Genomic DNA, 18,725 nt, shown 5'->3' with positions numbered 1-18,725 from the left:
GTCTCTACAAACTTGTATTTAGCCTTATCAGTGTTGTTTACATCTTGCTATGTCTTAATATTTCTACTCTACAATGAGAATTACACTGTTCCTGGCTTGTCACGCCATGATCACCACAGACACTTCACTGTATTTTAATTGTCTTGTTGGATCCTGTGTATTCCGGTGGCCACAATTGTACATACAAGCTCGTATGTACTCTAAGAAGCTTGTAAAAAATTTTTGAGCCCACAAAACGACGGGAACACTCTGTTTTATGATATGTTACATATCCCGGTGCTTTACACATGCACCACGAAATCGGGACCAAAATGTCCATATACTGATCGATACCGTCAGCCATCGTTAGTGCCTCTCAAATTGACGTTACCTGGTATGGACCTGAAATTCAAGTTCAAATCTAATATAGCCTTTCATTCTGAGAGTGAATGGTCAGGTTGACCAAACTGAGCAGCGGAGTGAAGTGTGATGATGTCGGACCAGCCATCGCCAGATGGGCTGAGATGACAAGATGTCGTATTATCATCAGATACTCGCCAGTCTGGGTTGGCTTGGGCTACCATATTTAGAAGTTAATATAATATTTGATATAATCATTTCAGTTCTCACTCGTGCAGTCTGATTCCAATAAAACATATTATATTATATTATATTAAGAATAGTACAAATATACACACATAAGGAATAACAAACAATCAAGAAACGTGAACTTTGAACGGACCCGGCACGCAACTAACGGCGACTCGTTATCACTACTTGACCCAATCTTGACCACACAGAGTGTCGCTATTGTCTTCGTTCTGCATCGAGTGTGAGTAAGTCAAGAAAAAAAAAGAGTCAAGTTATACTCACATAAGAGGGAGAGAGGTGTGGGCAGGATGCGTGCGGCGGGCATACTTATATGTTGCGCGTTCTTTGGTCATATTTGTTGGCATGATGCACTTCTGTGGAGAGGGACCCACGTGGGATCCACAAATACCCACTCCGTCTGTAGGGCATTGGTGGAGCAAAATCAATAATGGGGAACTCGGCATACCTGCAGTTACCCTGCGCAGGATGGAACCCTGAACACGCCGAAAGCAAAGTTCAACGCAAGTTGAACATTGAATCTTGTTAGATAATATATCAACTTAGCATTTTATTTTTCTTTGGTTAACGTAGGTAGGTCCGGGTCTAAGTTTAACAAATATTGCGACTGATTTATGCCAGTTTCACTATCAACAACCTGGGCTGTGCTGACACTAAGCTGACTATCTCGAAAAATTTGGACAGCATATGGGCCAAATGTGGGCTGACTGTGACAAATAGCCATAAAATCTGAATTGACATGACTCTGTAACGGTATTCTGACCCTATCTGGCCATAATCTGGCCTGATGTTGACCATACACTGTCAGATATCATCAGACTGAGGCTTTGAGTTCAGACACTCATCAGAAACTGATTGCATCTTGCCCATCTATGCACAGGCTGTTGATAAGTGCCCACTCAAACTCAGGTTGGGATTTAATGGTAAATACATGGTTGTGTACTCATTATTTCTCCCAGACTAATGTTACTTTGTCATCCATATCAGGAGTTGAACAGAATCACCCCGGTTTCGTGGTGCGTCGCCACAGTTTCGCTAGTCCCCCGAGCTCCTACATGACTCGTGTTCTATGTATTTCGAGGCCATCGGGCAGCGAACGGGAATTCGAAGTTTGCCCACGGGTCCGTGAAGGCACTGAGATCCCGGATCCCAATGCACGTACACCTCTTGCCAACCGATCACTCCATTCTTGCACACCGCTTGATCGACCTCCTATCTCACTCAACAAACTACACTTAAAAACCTCAGTTAACGGTTCGGATTGGCTTGACCAAGCTACCAGAGGCCGTAGTTTGGTACTAGCACGAACGAGCGGTATTCAGAACTCGGATTGGCTAGACTAAGCGACCACAGGCCCTGGTGCGGTACCAGTAACAACGAAACTGTGCTGAGAGTGCAAGGATATTGGTCATAGAGACTTCCGGTTGTCGTATCGTACGAGATGGAGTTGTAGTGACAATATAGAGGAAGTGCCGAATAATGGGTGTCGTTATTAATGCGACGATGTGTTCAACATTCCACGTCGTCAGCGCTGGATGACTCATCGTAACGGCGATTTCCTCGTTGTCAACAACCGCTACGCTTCTATGCTTGACATCACAGCGATTCCGAAAGCGAATTCTGCAGATCACCAAGGGCTCTCTCATCTCGTACTAGCCGGTCTCGCTACATAGGAAACTGGGTCTGCTACAACTTAGACTCGGCAAAGATGTCTCAGGCACGTCGGAAGGTTGAGCTGGCATCTCCCTACAACGGAATCTAATGGCCCCATACCTCCCATACGCCTGTTCTCTGAAAGCATTTGCTAGCAAACACTTACTGATGATACACCACATGACAAAATCATGCTGAGTGATTTCACTCGACACAACTCTGCTATCATGTCGCCACAGTTTCGCTAGTCCCCCGAGCTCCTACATGACTCGTGTTCTATGTATTTCGAGGCCATCGGGCAGCGAACGGGAAGTTTTTTCACTGGTCCGTGAAGGCACTGAGATCCCAATGCGCGTACACCTCTTGCCACTCCATTCTTACACACTGGTTGATCGACCTCCTATCTTCTCTCTAGCACATGGCCCTGTGCTCTTCTCACCATCACTGCATGGCCTCCAGGTCAAAATAGACCAGATTTTGAAATGGTGTAACGTGAACATGCATGTCATTAATGCGAGCAAGTCTGAGTGGATGATACCTGGGAAGATACTGAGACCGTTTCCTGACATCAACTTCTACATTGCCAATCAATGCCTCAAGCACGTCGAAAATTTTGCTATGTCGGCATTGTTTTCTCGTCAACATCCTCTCGTAAATCGTTTTTCGTCGACCATCTCGAAAACCGTGCCAGAGAAGGGAAGAGTGTCGTGGTTGCCACATTTGCAATGGAAAATATGGTTGGGGATCTACTGCCTAGAGAGGCGAGATGGCTTTACTAGGCAAGAGTGGACCCACACCTCACTTTTGGTTGCGAAATTGTGGTGGAAGCGACAAGGAACTCCCTCGATGATTTTGATGATGTACAGAAGTACTTCCTCAGACGCATGCTGGGTGTACACTGTCGCTCCAAATCATCTTTCCTATACACCGAAACTGGGCTTATGCCCATTCAAACAAGAAGGATAGTACTGACACTTCGATACCTATTATACCTCTCTCAACTTCCACCCACACGCCTCGCACACACAGCCCTGCGAGAATGACATTCCCTTCTCATAAATGGTGAGGATTGTTGGCTGCGTGACATAGTCACCGTAATCTCCAACAATCACCTCCAACGCCATCCCATCCTAAATGGAAACTGGCTAACATCTATCGATCAAATAACAAAGGTCATCAAAGAAATGGAAGGTGCCACATGGGAGAACGTTCTGATGAAGATTAACGAGTCAAAGAAATTATATATCCTACAGAGCTGGCACCCTTCTCCTGATCATTTCGTCTATAACGACTCCTCATTTAACAAACTTCAACCCTACCTGTTTGTTCCCACCACAGACCACCGAAAGTCACTGACACGTGCAATCACGTCAACCCACTGCCTCACCATTGAGACCCTTCGCTGGGGGGATAGACGGGTCCCGAGAGGACAGAGGGTGTGTTGACTCTGCAAATCACATGTAGAAGACGAAATCCATGCAATGTTTGAGTGTTTGGCAACACCAACCATCACAGGGAGAAGGAATACGTTCTTCGGTATCATGGTGGGAATAAAACCGTCAATCTACAGCGCATTGTACAACAACGACTATACCACAGTTATCAATGCATGCCTGGATCGTCCAAAACTGCGCTCAATATTGGCAAGTCTGGCTCACCATGTGCTGTCGACATTTGAGGAGAGGATGACAACGAGTACCGGATGCAATGCAACAGTCCCACACATTTCACACCATGTGGAGGATGCCTTTTGCATCCCTGACGAGGGTGACCGGGACAATATTCTGTATAGTTCATAGAAACAAAAGACCATTCGCTTCAGACTGAAATATGGGTGACTAAAAATGAGGTTTATTGTGTAACAAAGTGCCAGTACTAGTTCTACTTGCTTGCTTATGGTTTCGGACGTGTGTCGGGTGAGTTGCCATGAGGTTTTCTTAGTGTTCGCCCGGTGATACCTACCAACGTATGTGTTAAATGGGCTGACTGCGGTGTATACGCGGGGCATGCACTAATGATTTCCGGAACGGCCACACCCGATATACGCCGACGTACATAATGTTAGGCACACCATACATGTACGTCGGGTCCTTCGGCATCCTACGGAGTCCAATGAAGGATTTAATTTCCTAATAATAATAATAATAATACCTTTTTCCAACCTTTTCCCTTCTGAATCGCACCTCTTACTGTTACGAGGATTTAGCGCTTAGCTCTGGGAGTTGCAAGTTTTCAAAATCAAGGAGCAACGGATAATCGGATGATAATGACGGTACCCTAATAAGATCAAAATAAGATGATAGACCTTATCTGTAGCGTTTGTCTTGAACTTGATGGCCTTTATAAATCCTTGATAAATCCTACTATTGAATATGTAGAGGTTAACGAAGAGTGTTCTCGATATCCAAGTTATCCAAATTATCAAAAGCGACCAGCTCAGGACCAGCTTACTGCGAGCCCTACAATAGAAAATGGCGACGGTAACCTTTACTAGCCTTTTGGCCCGTCACTGACGGTAGCTTTGGAGACGGTTAACCATGAGAACAGTGGTAGTTAAAAGTTAAACAGCGGGACGGTCTCATTAATCATTTCAACGCAGCTAAATCACAATTTCCGCCACATTTGTGATCTCACCCTTGTCGAACAACGTTCATTTCTTCCTCTAAGCCCGCTGAACAAACAATGGCAAATGTAGTGGGTTTCCCATCCTCGTCTCACGGCGGTGGTCCCAACTCAAGTTAGAGATGTAGGGGTCTTGGCCCAATTAGAGCAGGTTATGATCCTCCTAGCCTTGACGTGGATACAAGTTATGTATCAGATTTGATTCAGAACCGCTGTGAGGGCTATCAAACAAAAAAAGATGATTTGGGGCGATTGAAGCACTTCCAGAATTCGACACCGTGAACCCATCTACTACATCCGCCGTAACTCCCTAACCTAGTGGAAAACGCTTAGAAGGATAAAAGGAATTAGTCCATATAAGTAAAAAGGCTTTTGATCAACCCTCTGAACTAGCCTACCAACCATCGGTTACTTGGACTGATGGCGCCACAATTGTCGCTGGTACTACTCAAGATGGCTTTAATAGCTCGTCTCGTCGGTCTTCCCCCGGTCACTTTTCATCCCGTAACGCTGAACTGCCAAGGTCGGTTCGCCTACTAGGTCCTCCAACTTTGACTTTCGTGCTAGTTCGGCTGGTCCGGGTATATTACCAGGCATCCACTATTCATAAAATGCGCCTCTCATTCCCAGTGCTGGCGTTTACATTGTGAGTAGTTCAGAATACACACGGTCAGCTCCGCTAACGCTTCGAGTGCGACAGACTAAATTCCCAACATGTAGTATGGGCGCTAACTGTAACTGCTACTTCTACGCTAGTAGAAGACGCATCTGGCACGCCGATCCCAACAGACCAAACAACTCCCACTCAGACACTTACCAAGACAGAAACGGAAACTCAATCTTTTGGTACGACAGTTACCGCCACAGAAGTTGTCCCTATACCAGCTCCTAGTGAGACAATTATCAAAACAGAACTGGTTACTGGAACCTCGTTTGTCGCTTTGATTCTCACTCGACCGCCATTCGCTAACCTCCAATTCCACCTATCTCTCCCTATCTGATTATGCTCCCTTCTCCACAGTACCACATCCACGCCTAGAGAAACACCCACCCCTTCAGCATCCACAACGACCCGACCAGAACTCGGGAATGTACAGGCAACGTCACGACACATGCTCAAATCTGGCGCGATCGCGGGAATCTCAGTGGGGGTAGTGATGGCACTAATAGTCATTGTGATACTGGTCTGGACTCGTTATCGAAGCAAATGTTCCTCACCTTCCTCTCCATTACCAACTCCGTTGACCGAACCCGTGTTCCCGAGGGAAAGAACCGAAAGACAAACTCTGGCACGAAGTTTCGGTATGTTAATCAATCCACATTCACCCATCGAGCGACAGGTTGGCGACGGGGGTGAAGTCAATGCGCAGGAGGGCGACGGCTGGCAACGACCACTATCTTATTATTGGTCCACGGAATTGCCTCCAGCATACAATGATTCGATGAGGCGGGCTCGGAATGAGGGAATAATTGTGGAAGATAATGGGGCGTTCAGAAGCTTTTCTGTAAGGCGAGGTGTGGGGGTGCTTGAAGGAACAGGCTCCAAAATATAGTCTATAACGGTCGGGAATTGGTAATGTGGGATAGGGTATGAATACTTCGGATGTAAACTCTGAGCTCGAGCAGAAGGTCGTAATGTATACGGTAGTCCGAGAGTCAACCAATGATCGTGCCGTGGTCAGGAAGAGGAGTGTTGTCCACGACTTTGTGCGCCAAGTTAGTGGACAGTGATGGCGTAAACCACAGGCGAAGATGAGGAAGATCTGAAATCGCAAGACCGACAGTGATGTAAGTGTGGACAACTTGCACGGATATTCGACACATACAATGGTTGCAAGGGCATAACGTGACCTCCACCGACTGCTCGTCCATTTCATTTACCGATGTATCCTCGAACAACTGCGAAACTAGTATGAGCCTCATCAAGATCCTTCTCAATCTCAACGCGCCAGCCGATGTTCCCGTTTCCTTCAAGTAAACTTCGAGTCCGTAAACCCCATCTCCACTGAATCAACACCATCTTTGGACCACCTACTTCTTCTTTCTGGCCGCCGTTGATTTCGCGAAGGCGTCATGCGCGAGATCGTTCACGTATTGGTGGTAGGATAGATAGTGAGAACGAGAAGACGTCCATGAGATAGAACGTGAAAGCAACGGTAATGACGACAGCACGAGGCTGTAAATATATGAACCAAAACAGGAAAGTTCAGTGAATTTGCTTCTCGTCTGCTAAGGCCTGTTGAGAGATCTCGGTCAAGAATTATCGTATACCAAGATCAACAGAAAAGGCACGAACAGAAGACTTGTTTTCCAACCCTGTAACCGTCGTGATTGAAAGACTGCCACATACGAATTTAATGCGTCTGGGTGTGCAAACTCGAGAGCAGAGGGGACGGAAGCACTTATCGCCGAACGTTGTCGTCAACGTTGAAGTGGTGTGGTCTAAGATGGATAGCCTAACCGCGGGCAGCACAGCCTCACCCGGACGACCGTTCCCCTTAGGCCTGCCCTCAAGTTGACACCTGAGATGTTATCTCGGCCCTTATCACCAGTGATAAACCACATTTAGGCTACTACCGCTATCTGATAATGGTGAGCCCGGACAGCGGGCGTTTATGTGACGTCACTTGCCAAATCCAGCTCCCGTAGTCTCCCCTGACTCATTCTCCATATTTGACTCCTTTTTCGAATACTATAAAGCCTCTCTTCTTCTTTGCATTTTGTTCTCAAGTCTTGCCTTGATTTTGTCGACAACGGTTTCAACGTCCTCAGTCAACCACCAAAGCCTCTCTTACGCGCGGGCTGCTCAAAAAGGGAAACCTCAATTCGGCATTCAATATCATGTCGACTTTTAATCAACTAATAAACGATGGAACTTTGGCGGAAGTTTTGTTGTTGGTGTGTGGTTTCTATATAACTACCTTTCAGCGTCTTATCAACTACGTACAGATACACGACTCTTCGAGGGACACTCTATTTTCTCTACTTCAAGTCAGTAGGGAAGTTCATCGTTGCACGCTACCGCTGGTTTATCGAGAATGTACATTCGACTTCACACAAGTAATTTCTTCAGTATCAGACCAATCAGCGCCACCACTGGCATTGAAACCATTTTCATCGACCCGGGAAAACATCGATAGACTATTTCAAGCCAATTTCAGTTCAGTAGTCTTCCAATCGGTGCGAAAAATCGTTTTACGCTCTAACAAGGCGATCTGGGCCAAGGAAGCTGGTGCAACTGCCAACACGCCGTACATTCCCTCCGAAGAAGATGTCTACGAGAAATGGTCATCCCTCGTCGAACTTCTCTCTCGCATTTCTCTCCTGAAAGAATTAGTCTTCGACTGCCGTGAGCGGGTACCCCTGATCCTCCTCGAAACCCTCGAAATTTACCACCCGTCTGCTCGGTTACACGTTGAGAACTGGACTCGACTTAGTCTTGACACAAAATTCGGTGACCCCTACGAAGAAGCTTTGGCCCGTTCACCTTGTCTTCGGAGCATCGATGTTCATTTCATTACCGGAGGTCCTCAGATGAACCTGGGTGAGCCCGCATTCCAACGAATCCTTGCTCTATCCCCAAACCTCGAATCCTTCACCTACCGTAACACTTACGCAGGGAGATCATGCGTATTGTATTGTTTTGGTTCAGAACTCGAGCAGGCGGCCTCCAGATTTCTTGTTGACCTGGAGAACTCTGTGAGGAAGGATATAAAGACAATCAGATGGGAAGACTCGTCGGATCTCTCAACATCAATGATTGAGCGTTGGGGGAAATTCATGAACTTCCGAACAATCCAAACATTGGATCTGGGTTTGGTCAGGCATCCGGAGGTACTGGAGTACATCGCGACTCAGAAAATTTTTGAAGGCGTCAGACATCTGTCATTCAAGCTCACCCCTAACTCATCATCAAAGTCAGTAGTTGATCGAGAGATACGACTACGTGACGCGACTATCGGTTTTCTTTCTTCCTCTACGCGTCTGGAATCCTTATCCATCGTCAACTATTCCGGACGGATCGACATCGTGTCCCTACTCGCCCTCCATGGCGAATCATTACGTTTCCTCTCCCTCCACGACGTGTTAGTGGACGATACATCTCCGCCACGACCAGTTTTCCCCATCGAAGACCTCCATCTCATACGCACATCAGCACCCCAGCTAGAAACCCTCAAAATTGATATTAATTTCACACCTGAAGGGAAGTATGAATCGGAGGCGTACAAGATTTTAGGTTCCTTCCTTCACCTACGGACTCTCAACATCTATTACACCTTCAAATCTGTCTCCAAAGATTTTGGCGGACGGCTTTATTGGAAGATCGTAGGGGCACCGGCGTCCAAGTTAGAAGAGATCAATTTATATCTTGGACCGCAGGAGCATGAAAAGGATAGACCTAGACGCAGGGGTTATTATCCCACTAGCTATCCGCTCGTAGAGATAAGGAACAACCACGAGTCCTACGGTCATGACGGGGACGGGAACAAGGTGAGAGAGGTACCCATCGTGTTTCAAATGGAGAGATGTGAAAGAGATGATATGAGGAACTACGTTTCCATCACTATTTTGGGTCATCAACTGCCAATATCGTAGAAAATTATTCAGCGCTTGTAATGCCATTGTTGATTTTGAACCGTTGAAGGTTGAGAGCGATAAAGCACCAATACCAGTACGTCATTCTTCTAGAGAGGTATAAGATAGAAATTCTAAAAGAGTCGAACTTGTATTAAGACTCTTCTTGCCGACAATATCGATTCCGAGGTGTTGTCTACAATTATTTGCAACCAATTGTGTCAATGTCGAGGACAGACCCGTTTGAGCCTAGCGATGGTGAAGGTGAAGGTTGGATATAAAAGGTCACTGAGTTAGATTGCTCGCAAGCAGAAATATCCAAGCCTAACGGACCATGCCATAATGAGATAAGACCAGCCAAGTCGTTCGATAGTTTGAATTGAAGCAACTGCCAGCTATTAGCCTGAACCTCGTTGCAGTATTAACTTGCTCTAGAACCCCTTGGATGAGAGCATGAACGAAGGATAAAATTTATCACTATTTGTGTTGTATTTACATTTGTGGTTATTGTCGTTACCACGTTACCGGACTCGTTCTCCGATTTATCCAGGCTCAAGTGTCGGCGTGAACCATGCCCTTTCCACCTCTGAATGTGCTTTTTTGTCGAGACTCGAGGACTTGAATATCTTCCTTCGATATACTACAGCACTAGTTCTATGTCTCGGAATAAGAAGAAAAGAACCATGCATGATCGGATTGCTGCCAATCATCCCAATGCTTATAATGCGATGTAACCGCTTCAAGTCGGCTTCAAGATAAGACAAGGCGGGACGTCTGAGTGACGGTCCAGAGATAAGTATCTGGTACAAGAAATCGACAAACAGTGGGAGCACAGTAACACCATTCACCTCAATGGGCAGCAAATTTTTCATCTCTAGGACTCCCACCAGCCTGAACAAATCTGGGCTCGAAAAAAGCTACGTATGTAGCTTCCATCCATCTGTTACTGCGCGAACATTCAAGCGACTTCAATAGACCTTTCCGTTCTGCGCCACTCGAAGAAGCAAGCAAAGCTTTTCAGAAGGCTTTATACCTTGTGCCCGCCTATTGCCACACTACACTCTCCCCATTCCCCCAAATATCGGAGTCAAATGCCTGTTTTGCCTCAGCCTTTGTTCGAGCTTGCGGTGTGAGTATCTCTTTGCCTCAATTCGTATTTCTTATTATCCGAAATCCCGACATTAATAAACTTGCCTCTCGCTCCAGAAGCCAAACACTCTCACCGGTACCGCTGCCTTCTTCGTCGAAAGGTCAACTACCAGAAAGATTCGAACCGCCAAAGCAACGCAAACTTAGTCCGGGCGCAATTGTTGGCATCTCAGTGGGGGTGGCGCTCTTGGTACTGTTGATCATTCTCTATACTATCCTAGCCTCTACGCGCTATCGGCGAACTGGAACCAACCCTCAGTCGTCTCGTTCCCCAAATCCTGATCCTGACGACGAACCTCCCCTCTTAAATCGCCCAACGCAATTCCAAGCAACTACCTCCAGCTCACCGGATACACCCAGTCATTCGAATGCACCGAACGATATAGATCCGTTCATCAATCCCGATATTCCGAGAATATCAATTTTAGATGTCGATGGGCGAAGTATTAGTATTGTCCCAGTCGACGGGCACGATGATCCTGGCTGCTCCATCCCACCGGCAACTTCAAATAGTGTCGATAGGCCACTGGTGTCCACGAGCACTAGTAGATTTGATGGTGCCCCGATTGAGGAAAACGACCGGAAGGCTAGTCGAGAAATTGGAGCGATGATGAGCGCTTTGAGACAAGCACGGAGGAAAATCAGTGTTAGGACCGGGAAGAGAGGAAACAGGGCGCTAGGATAGATATTCTGTGAGCTATGTATCGTACTTTTCATAGTTTGGCTTTCACAGGTCAAATTAAAGGAAAGTGTATGAAACGGCAGCTTTGATCGTGATCAAAATCTTCAGCAAGAAGTATAACGGCCCGTCATATCAATGATCGGACCCACGTTTCCGCCTCTTCACCCAGCTCCTACATCGGTGCCGACCAATATCGATAGCCTTCTGGACTCCCTTTCATCTCTGCAAATGGATCTACTCTGAAATCTTCTCTCTACTCAAGACTGCCGATGGAGCGATTTGGTGAGAGACGCCTTTATACTGTGAGGATTACGTCGGGCCGCGTGCGGAAGATGATAGAATGCTCCCGAAGCCGAGAGGAGCCCGAAAGTGTGAGAAGAATAGGAGAACAAGTCGACTTGGATTCGAGATACGAGAATACTGGGAGTCTGTAAATAAGAGAATATGATCTAATTATTAGGAGTTATGGAACGTTCTGCGACGATGGAGGATGCAAGGACGCTGATCTTCGTACATCCCCAGTTTCTGAAGACGTGATATAAGAGTGTATTAGAAAGTAACAAAAATATTCTATACGATCGATAACGAGACGGATTTTCAGTGAAAATGATGAGCGAGGCACGAAAGAACAGTCATGAAAGCGATATCCGGAGCAATTAAACCAATAACAATATAAGACGAATGGATAGGGTACGGATATGAGGAATGAACGTTTGAACCACGAATGCATGTCCGCAGCCGTTTATAGCAGATAACCAAGAAAAGTTTGTATGCTCACCCCCCCCCCCCCCGGGGATTATCCCCATCCTTACTCCCAAACCAGCTTCCCTTTCTCATCGACACTCGCCTTCATCCCTCCGCTAACACCTCCCTTCTTCCCTCCTTCCCCTGCACGATATTGTTCTTTAATCCTCTCCTTCTCTAGGTCTCTCTTATGCCTCGCCAAACTGGCCAGTCTTTCAGCTTCCGCGGCCGCTTTGGCAGACTTTTGTGCTTCACGTTTGGCTGCGTTTTGGCGTTGCTTCTTCGTTAGCGATTCCGGTGCTTTTTGAGGTGTATGATGCGAGGATGAAGTGGACGAGGAGTGCTGAGGTTCTAGAGGTGACGAGAGATTAGTGACTAATCAATGAAAGTAGGAATATTGAAGAGGCAGAGTAAATGGGGGAAAAAACCACGATCTTCTGCGAATGGTTACATCCAGAATGCCATCGAGGATAACGGAAACAACGTTCTCGAGTGGACGTGAAGGGAAACGCCAGGTGCAGGTGGCAACAGGCGACGCGAGTTTACCAAGGAAGAGGAAGAGGCAGGAGAGAAAAGAAGCGACCAGTCGGACGAAGAGAGGTTGGGAAGCACAGAAGGAGCAACCACTTACTAGGTCGACCACCCCGCTTTACAACGCCCCACCCTTCATCGTCTCCATCGCCGTCTCCATCTGCAGTCTCCCCTCCACTGGGTGCGGGACCTGGAGTGCATAGTAATAGGTCAGCATGATCTGCTATGCACCCAGAGTATGACGGAATGACTTATACGAACCTTGAACGACATCCTCGTAATCACCCCATGAGAATCCGACTGCCGGTTTCTCTCCTGGTTTAGGCTGAAGACGCATGACGCGTGAAACAGTTGGATAGTCGGGCGTCGAAAGCATGCTATATCAACCCAAAAGAGGTCCGCGTCAGCATCGAACATATACAAACCAGGATAACGAAACAAAAAAAGACTAACTCATCAACACCAGTTTTCCGTGGCTTCGGCAGTAACCTCTCCGCAAGCGGCCGCCTCTGTCCAGATTGTTGACGACGAAACTCAACTCCTTCGTTTACTTCGCCTTCTTCCTCATCCTCCGCGTCTCCATCCCCATCAGTAGTGACAGCATCTCCAGTAGATGCGGAAACGCTATCCGACGGCGCTGCCGGCGTTGATTCGGACAAAGACGAAAGGTGTTCCTGAAGGTCTCTGCTAATCTTCTTCTCGACGCGTGTCCATTCACCATCTGTATCAACAGACATAGTTGACTGGTGGATAGCGGATGGTTTCGGCGTCGGCGATTTCGATTTTGGTTTCGACGGAAGCTGTGGAGATTGGGATTGGGATTGGAGTTGAGAAGACTCTACTGGAGAGGTTGCGGCCGCCTTTTTCTTCCTCTGCCTCTTTGATTTCAATTCCTTGGGTCCGGGTCCGGGATCCGAGCTAGCCAACCCCTCGACTTCGACTACGGAACGACGAGATGAGTCCTTCTCACTCGCGGCAGTAGCCTGATTCTTCTTCTTGCCTCCCTTTCCTTTTCCTTTCTTCGCAGAAGGCGACGCCTCAAGGTTACCAGATGCAGACCCAAGGTCGTTGTCGTCCTCGTCGACAAACTGTCCCGGAATGACAGCAGGAAATGGTACAGCGTGGGCCATTGGGAAGTCATTCGGCGGCATTGAAGTGCCTGCGCCGGTGGTTTCCTGCCCTTTTTCTGTAACGTTGCCTGGATGCGCTTTCTTCGCCTTCCCTTTTCCTTTCCCTAACTTCCCCTCAATTTCAACCGAACCTGACCCAGACCCAACGGCTTCTTTTTCTTTTTCCGTTTCCTTGGAGTCTGACTTGGAGACTTGATATCCAATGCCATATCCAACAGCACCGACGACGACAGCGGCAGTTATGACAGCTTCTGGTGAGAGTAACGATTGTGTCGAGCCCATTGGTTACTTTTTCGTGAAGAGAAGAGAGAAACAAGCGAGATAAGAGGTAAAAATAATAATATGAGATGGAAGGAAAGAATGGGGACAAACAGCCGTCGGTGGGAGAAACAAGGATGGTGCGCAGGGAGCGGTGAGAACAGTGATCATGACGTGTTTTTGAACGGTCACGGGATCACTGACGCGAATCCCCCAATGCTCAAGCGCCCAGCGCTCAGCGCTCAGCGTTCAACGTTTCCCCGTTTCAGTGACGGTATACCGTTTGAAGTATCGTGTTTTCGACCTCGGTTATTAGTGGATAAATCAGGCCGTACATTTGGAATATGTACAAGGTAAACGACTGATCCCCAGTGTATTTCCAAAGCCTCTCTCGTCGGCCGTACTCTTTTCCAATTTTGCGTCAGCTCAGCAAGACGGTAACTTACTTACATCCCCCTACGCCATCAAAGCGACTGTTGAAACTTGGAAATATAATAATCCCTGCGCCGAAGTACGTACTAAGGGGTCAATCCGTGACAGCCAATTGACAGTATTCGCCTTAAGGCCGCACAAAGAAACTAAAGACGACACAAGATATTTATTTTCCTGCTTTCTCGAACTCCAAAACCGGAGAAGGTTGTTCCATGGTGGTACTGTTGAAGCTCACCGCCGACTGGGCGGACCGCTAAGCAAGACCCTTAACTTCATTCTAACTGTCCAAGTAAGGAACGCTCACCCGGTAATTGACTGTAGTCGGTTCAAGGCTCTGGCATGTCCACGTTGAAGCTGTGGTAGTCGGACTCGATCCAACATGAGCAGGTAGCGGTGGTACTGGTGGTTGCTGAAGACGGCTAGGAACCCTGAAAGCTGAGTTGGGACTCGGACGCTGCAAGGAAAGACACATGAACCTCGGAGATACTGAGAAAGCACGTTGTGGATACGTACTGGATAGCCAGTGCTCTGCGAGTACATCGATGCACTATCGGTCCTCGGCGTTAATGGAATCGGACTCTGGTTGAACGTCGCAGTGGCAGTGGTGGTTCCGTGATACGCCGGATTTGAGTGGTGCGACAACGACTCCGAGGCAGGAGGTATCACTTTTATACTCGACCGAATGGAGGGCTCGAAATCAAAGCTGTTTCGGGGGCTTCGTCGTGTGATGGAGATGGTGTGAATCGCAGTATCAGACTCCGTGTTGAGATCATGACCACGATTTCTTAGTTGAACAGCACCGGGACGGCTATTTAACACAACCATCAACGAGTTGGAGTATAGTTTTGCGAGTATGAGGGCCGGAGTAATGTGGTAGGAGTCGTTGGGTAAGGAAAGGTAAAGGACGAGGTCGATAAAGGCCACTAAAGCTGGTTTCCCAGGAATATAATTGCGGATCTTTAGTTAAAAGATGGCATGGTGCAAGAAGACGTTGTCGGGACTCACCAGTTACACTTCCGGTTTCCATCGTCAGTCTTATGAGGCGCCTTACAAAATCCTCGCTTTCTTGGAATTTACTCTTATACCTTGAGAGCTAAAATATTTACCCGATTATCCATCGACGGGCGGGGGGAAATGCAGGAGAAAGAGGGAACGTACTGCCCATATCATCGACGTTGCGATGAGAATATCACAAGCTGCGCTCCCTCCTAACCAGAACTGCCAGAGAAGGACAAATGGATCGGCAGTTAACCTTGTGATGAGTTATCGACGAGAGTGAAATGGAATTTACACAAGCTGCAACGAAACACCTCTCCCTAACCAGAGAAAACACCCCTACAAGCTGAGCAAGAATCCCAGTTCCAACTGCACCTGAGAACTGGACGAGAGCCATCTGCCAGTAGATAGAAACAGTTGGGGGCCGGGTCAGCTATGATTGCGACGAAAGCAGGCCGATCGAACGTACGAAAAGGATGGTTGAAGTGAGTATCTTCGATTTCGACAACAGGTGAATTCTATAAGCGAAATACACCTGAACACAGAATGCGACTAGCCGTCCAATGGGTTAAATCAGGCATGGAGAAGGATAGAATGCTCATTACTCACCTGCCCCGTCGAGAATACACACGTCAAACCAGATGAGGTTGATACTATCCAACGCACTGACTTGTCCAAACCCGTAAGCGAAATTGTCAAATGCGTCAGAGGTGATCATCGCGCTCTGAACGGCTTCGATGATGTAAATTCCGTATACCAGGAGCTTCGTCTTCCATCCGTCGGTGGGGAAGTAGTTGTGGTAAGTATCTGATTCAGTGAGACCATAATTAGCGAACGAAGGCGAGGATTAACAGGATAACTCACAGACTTGAACTGAAAGGACGCCGAATAAACCATAATTGAACAGGTATCCTAGAAGCTTTTGGAGTAGCGGGTCAACGATGGAGGTTCAAAGTCTCGTCGGAATAAACGATACCGATCCAACTGCAAGTGAAACGTACTAATGGTCCCGTTCTACAGCGACGAGGTTACCAATCAGCCTACCGCGACTCAAAACACGGGAAACCTTCTTGAAAAGGTTACTCACATATCTGCGATATTCGGTGGAATTGGAATTGCTGGTGACGCCATCGTTTCCGTGGCCGCGTTCCTATTCCTTCTGAGTTCTTAAATGAACTTCCGGGGATGGACTCTTCGGAATCTTCCAGGGAGGGGAAAACTGAAGGAAAAGCGAGGTGGGGGAAGGGAAGAGGGAAGGACGAAGTCGAGCTGTACACCGGGTTCGTGACCGCTCACTAATATACTAGTGCATATTCGCCAATCAGCTTCTTGTTATAGTAGGGAAAATGGAGCATGTTGAGGTAATAGCCAGTCGCTTGACTACTACTTACCCCTAAAAAAGCGCACGCGGACGGGAGCCGAGTTGTAACCGAGATATCCCCACACGTTTTCGAAATTCCGAATACTCTTGAGTCTTGAATGCACTGTTCCGAGACTTGAAATTTGAAAGCTTGGAGTGCCATAGGAAAACGAATAGGACATTCGTGCGGAAAATAATGACTAGTCAAATTCCTGGGAGGACCAAAGCAAGTATGAAATGCCATCGATCTACAAGCAACCGGAGTCCTTACGCCACTGCTTCCATTACAATTCTTCAGATCTGGTGACCCTGCCAAATTCTGCATGTCAACTTAAGCAAGTGGGTTGCCAGTGAGCGGGACGTTGCGCCAGCGCCTGTTAATTCCGTCAATGAAAATCCATTTAAAACCGATTTGCACTTGGCAAGTAAAACCATTCGCTTCCCGCCATTGTATTGCCGCTGTCCATAATAAGCGCTTTCAGTTCGAAGTAGAGGCTCGGATAGAGTCCTGTTCAGGGCCACCAAATGACTCGGAAGCGGACATAAGAAATATTCATATTTGAGACGTATCGAGCCGGAGTACGAGCAGGAAGTGTAAGTATATTGGCATAATCGCCCGTTGGCCGTTTGCGAACAGACTCGTACAAATACACATCTCCCATCCGCTAAGCATCGATTAGAGCCCGTCACAAAATTGACAATTGGGCCTTCTGTTGCCTCCATCTCCTAATCTTCGCCTCTTCTTCAGACATCGTCGGGGAATATCTGAAATCGCCATCCTCGCCAAGCTTTGGCTTATAAACCTGTCCGTCAACTTCAACGTTTGGTGACTCGCGTTGGGAATCCTGCGGAATACCGAAATTCAACACTCGTTGAGTTATCAACGCGATAGTATGGGGCTCGTGTTGTTGAGAAAGCCACCCCCACGAGGATCCCCACCGTCTACTGTCAGCAGTACAGAACGATACGCATCGGAGATTTCGGAGGCGGTGGGCGACGGATAGTATTGAAGTCTGCATACCAGAGATGTTTCACTCTAGAAAATGAAGGGGCGAGTGAAAGTAGCGTATACTCACCACAGCGTCCTCCTCGGCCCCTGGACCAACTTCCTCCGAGTTCACGCTCACCTCAAGACTTCTCAATTCCTCACCCACCTCGTACTGCTCAGAATTCCACCTTGCAGCCGCCCACGGCCCCTCTTCTGCTGCAGTGACCGTCAAATCCCTAAGCGTCTGTTGATGTCTCGGTAACACGGTTTCCACAAAGTACTCCGCCAGTTCACGGTCAACCGTTGTATCTGATGATACCCATGCCCTATGAATCCTCAACTCCTTAATGCCGGAGTACGAATTGAGATAATCCAAGAGGGACTTTTCGGTTTTAGCCCAGACGATTAGGCTAGTTAGAGAGATGTGGTGCGTGAGAAGAGAAGACCAGAGGGAAGATGGGGAGAGACAGTCAAAACCGGAGAAGACTTGAACAGATTTCAATCGTTTGAGCGAACCCAACGCTTTTAACAGCCTCTCGTCAAATTCCCGTTGTATTTCGTCCGGTTTCATCTTCCGAAGAAGGTCCGAATCGTCTTCTCGATTACTAGACAATGTCCTCGGACCCGAAAAGACTCGGCCAAAGCAACGGATGATGAGGCACTGGACATATAAGCCGATAGGCCTACTCCGCTGGCTATCCGAATCCGATACTGCGCACAACATCTCCAAACTGCTTCCGAGTTTCGATTTGGAATCAAAAACGACGGTTTCGAAGAGGATGGGTTCCACCAGCTCACACAAGAGCTTATTGACGCATCGTAAAGTTTTGAGGCCTTTGTGGTACTTGGCCTATTGTTGATTCGCGTTAGTGGAGCATCTTCCGGCATCTTAAGAGCTAACGATAAAAGAGCTTACCTCTTCGATCACCATGAACAAGAGTTCGACGGGAAGAGACGCTATGGTTGCCATAACCATAGGCACAGACAAAGGAGGAGATTAATGGTGAATTCAAAGGG

The 18,725-nt window shown here is 47.4% G+C and overlaps 6 protein-coding genes across 6 annotated transcripts; 3 read left to right on the top strand and 3 right to left on the bottom strand.

Moving 5' to 3' along the window:
- Nucleotides 1–5,474: 5,474 nt before the first annotated feature.
- E1B28_006869 (uncharacterized protein) lies at nucleotides 5,475–6,416 on the top strand (the record flags this gene model as incomplete). Its single annotated transcript, XM_043151570.1, has 3 exons — nucleotides 5,475–5,509; nucleotides 5,564–5,794; nucleotides 5,885–6,416. 3 exons carry the CDS (start codon nucleotides 5,475–5,477, stop codon nucleotides 6,414–6,416), a joined length of 798 nt encoding a protein of 265 aa, XP_043009650.1.
- A 1,140-nt stretch (nucleotides 6,417–7,556) lies between these two features.
- E1B28_006868 (uncharacterized protein) lies at nucleotides 7,557–9,515 on the top strand. The gene is made up of 2 exons (XM_043151569.1): nucleotides 7,557–7,761; nucleotides 7,813–9,515. Exons 1-2 carry the CDS (start codon nucleotides 7,705–7,707, stop codon nucleotides 9,457–9,459), a joined length of 1,704 nt encoding a protein of 567 aa, XP_043009649.1. The 5' UTR covers nucleotides 7,557–7,704; the 3' UTR covers nucleotides 9,460–9,515.
- A 1,014-nt stretch (nucleotides 9,516–10,529) lies between these two features.
- On the top strand, nucleotides 10,530–11,272 carry E1B28_006867 (uncharacterized protein; the record flags this gene model as incomplete). Its single annotated transcript, XM_043151568.1, has 2 exons — nucleotides 10,530–10,567; nucleotides 10,645–11,272. The coding sequence occupies 2 exons, from the start codon at nucleotides 10,530–10,532 to the stop codon at nucleotides 11,270–11,272; spliced, it is 666 nt and encodes a 221-aa protein (XP_043009648.1).
- Nucleotides 11,273–11,657: 385 nt separating this feature from the next.
- Nucleotides 11,658–14,075, bottom strand: E1B28_006866 (uncharacterized protein). The gene is made up of 4 exons (XM_043151567.1): nucleotides 12,998–14,075; nucleotides 12,806–12,921; nucleotides 12,645–12,734; nucleotides 11,658–12,364 (listed from the first exon to the last, which is right to left on the bottom strand). Exons 1-4 carry the CDS (start codon nucleotides 13,954–13,956, stop codon nucleotides 12,078–12,080), a joined length of 1,452 nt encoding a protein of 483 aa, XP_043009647.1. The 5' UTR covers nucleotides 13,957–14,075; the 3' UTR covers nucleotides 11,658–12,077.
- Nucleotides 14,076–14,237: 162 nt separating this feature from the next.
- E1B28_006865 (uncharacterized protein) lies at nucleotides 14,238–16,647 on the bottom strand. Its single transcript, XM_043151566.1, has 11 exons — nucleotides 16,448–16,647; nucleotides 16,362–16,374; nucleotides 16,225–16,279; nucleotides 15,970–16,167; nucleotides 15,830–15,912; nucleotides 15,656–15,757; nucleotides 15,523–15,582; nucleotides 15,370–15,457; nucleotides 14,878–15,293; nucleotides 14,669–14,818; nucleotides 14,238–14,617 (listed from the first exon to the last, which is right to left on the bottom strand). Exons 1-11 carry the CDS (start codon nucleotides 16,489–16,491, stop codon nucleotides 14,531–14,533), a joined length of 1,296 nt encoding a protein of 431 aa, XP_043009646.1. The 5' UTR covers nucleotides 16,492–16,647; the 3' UTR covers nucleotides 14,238–14,530.
- Nucleotides 16,648–17,305: 658 nt separating this feature from the next.
- E1B28_006864 (uncharacterized protein) lies at nucleotides 17,306–18,684 on the bottom strand (the record flags this gene model as incomplete). The annotated part of the gene is made up of 3 exons (XM_043151565.1): nucleotides 17,306–17,733; nucleotides 17,797–18,558; nucleotides 18,625–18,684. 3 exons carry the CDS (start codon nucleotides 18,682–18,684, stop codon nucleotides 17,407–17,409), a joined length of 1,149 nt encoding a protein of 382 aa, XP_043009645.1. The 3' UTR covers nucleotides 17,306–17,406.
- Between the last annotated feature and the right edge of the window lie 41 nt (nucleotides 18,685–18,725).

The sequence above is a fragment of the Marasmius oreades genome, chromosome 4 (genome assembly GCF_018924745.1).
Source record: "Marasmius oreades isolate 03SP1 chromosome 4, whole genome shotgun sequence".
Classification (NCBI taxonomy): domain Eukaryota; kingdom Fungi; phylum Basidiomycota; class Agaricomycetes; order Agaricales; family Marasmiaceae; genus Marasmius; species Marasmius oreades.
This window is presented reverse-complemented; position numbering and strand designations above follow the sequence as displayed.

Coding starts and splice junctions, on each gene's coding strand:
- E1B28_006865 (XM_043151566.1), bottom strand. CDS start 16,491: ATGGCGTCACCAGCAATTCCAATTCCACCGAATATCGCAGATAT. Junction 15,583..15,655: donor GGTGTTTCGTTGCAGCTTGT/GTAAATTCCATT, acceptor CTTCTCTGGCAG/TTCTGGTTAGGAGGGAGCGC. Junction 14,618..14,668: donor CGACTACAGTCAATTACCGG/GTGAGCGTTCCT, acceptor GGTCTTGCTTAG/CGGTCCGCCCAGTCGGCGGT.
- E1B28_006868 (XM_043151569.1), top strand. CDS start 7,705: ATGTCGACTTTTAATCAACTAATAAACGATGGAACTTTGGCGGAAGTT. Junction 7,762..7,812: donor TGGCGGAAGTTTTGTTGTTG/GTGTGTGGTTTC, acceptor AACTACGTACAG/ATACACGACTCTTCGAGGGA.
- E1B28_006866 (XM_043151567.1), bottom strand. CDS start 13,956: ATGGGCTCGACACAATCGTTACTCTCACCAGAAGCTGTCATAACTGCC. Junction 12,922..12,997: donor CGGAAAACTGGTGTTGATGA/GTTAGTCTTTTT, acceptor GGGTTGATATAG/CATGCTTTCGACGCCCGACT. Junction 12,735..12,805: donor TTACGAGGATGTCGTTCAAG/GTTCGTATAAGT, acceptor TATGCACTCCAG/GTCCCGCACCCAGTGGAGGG.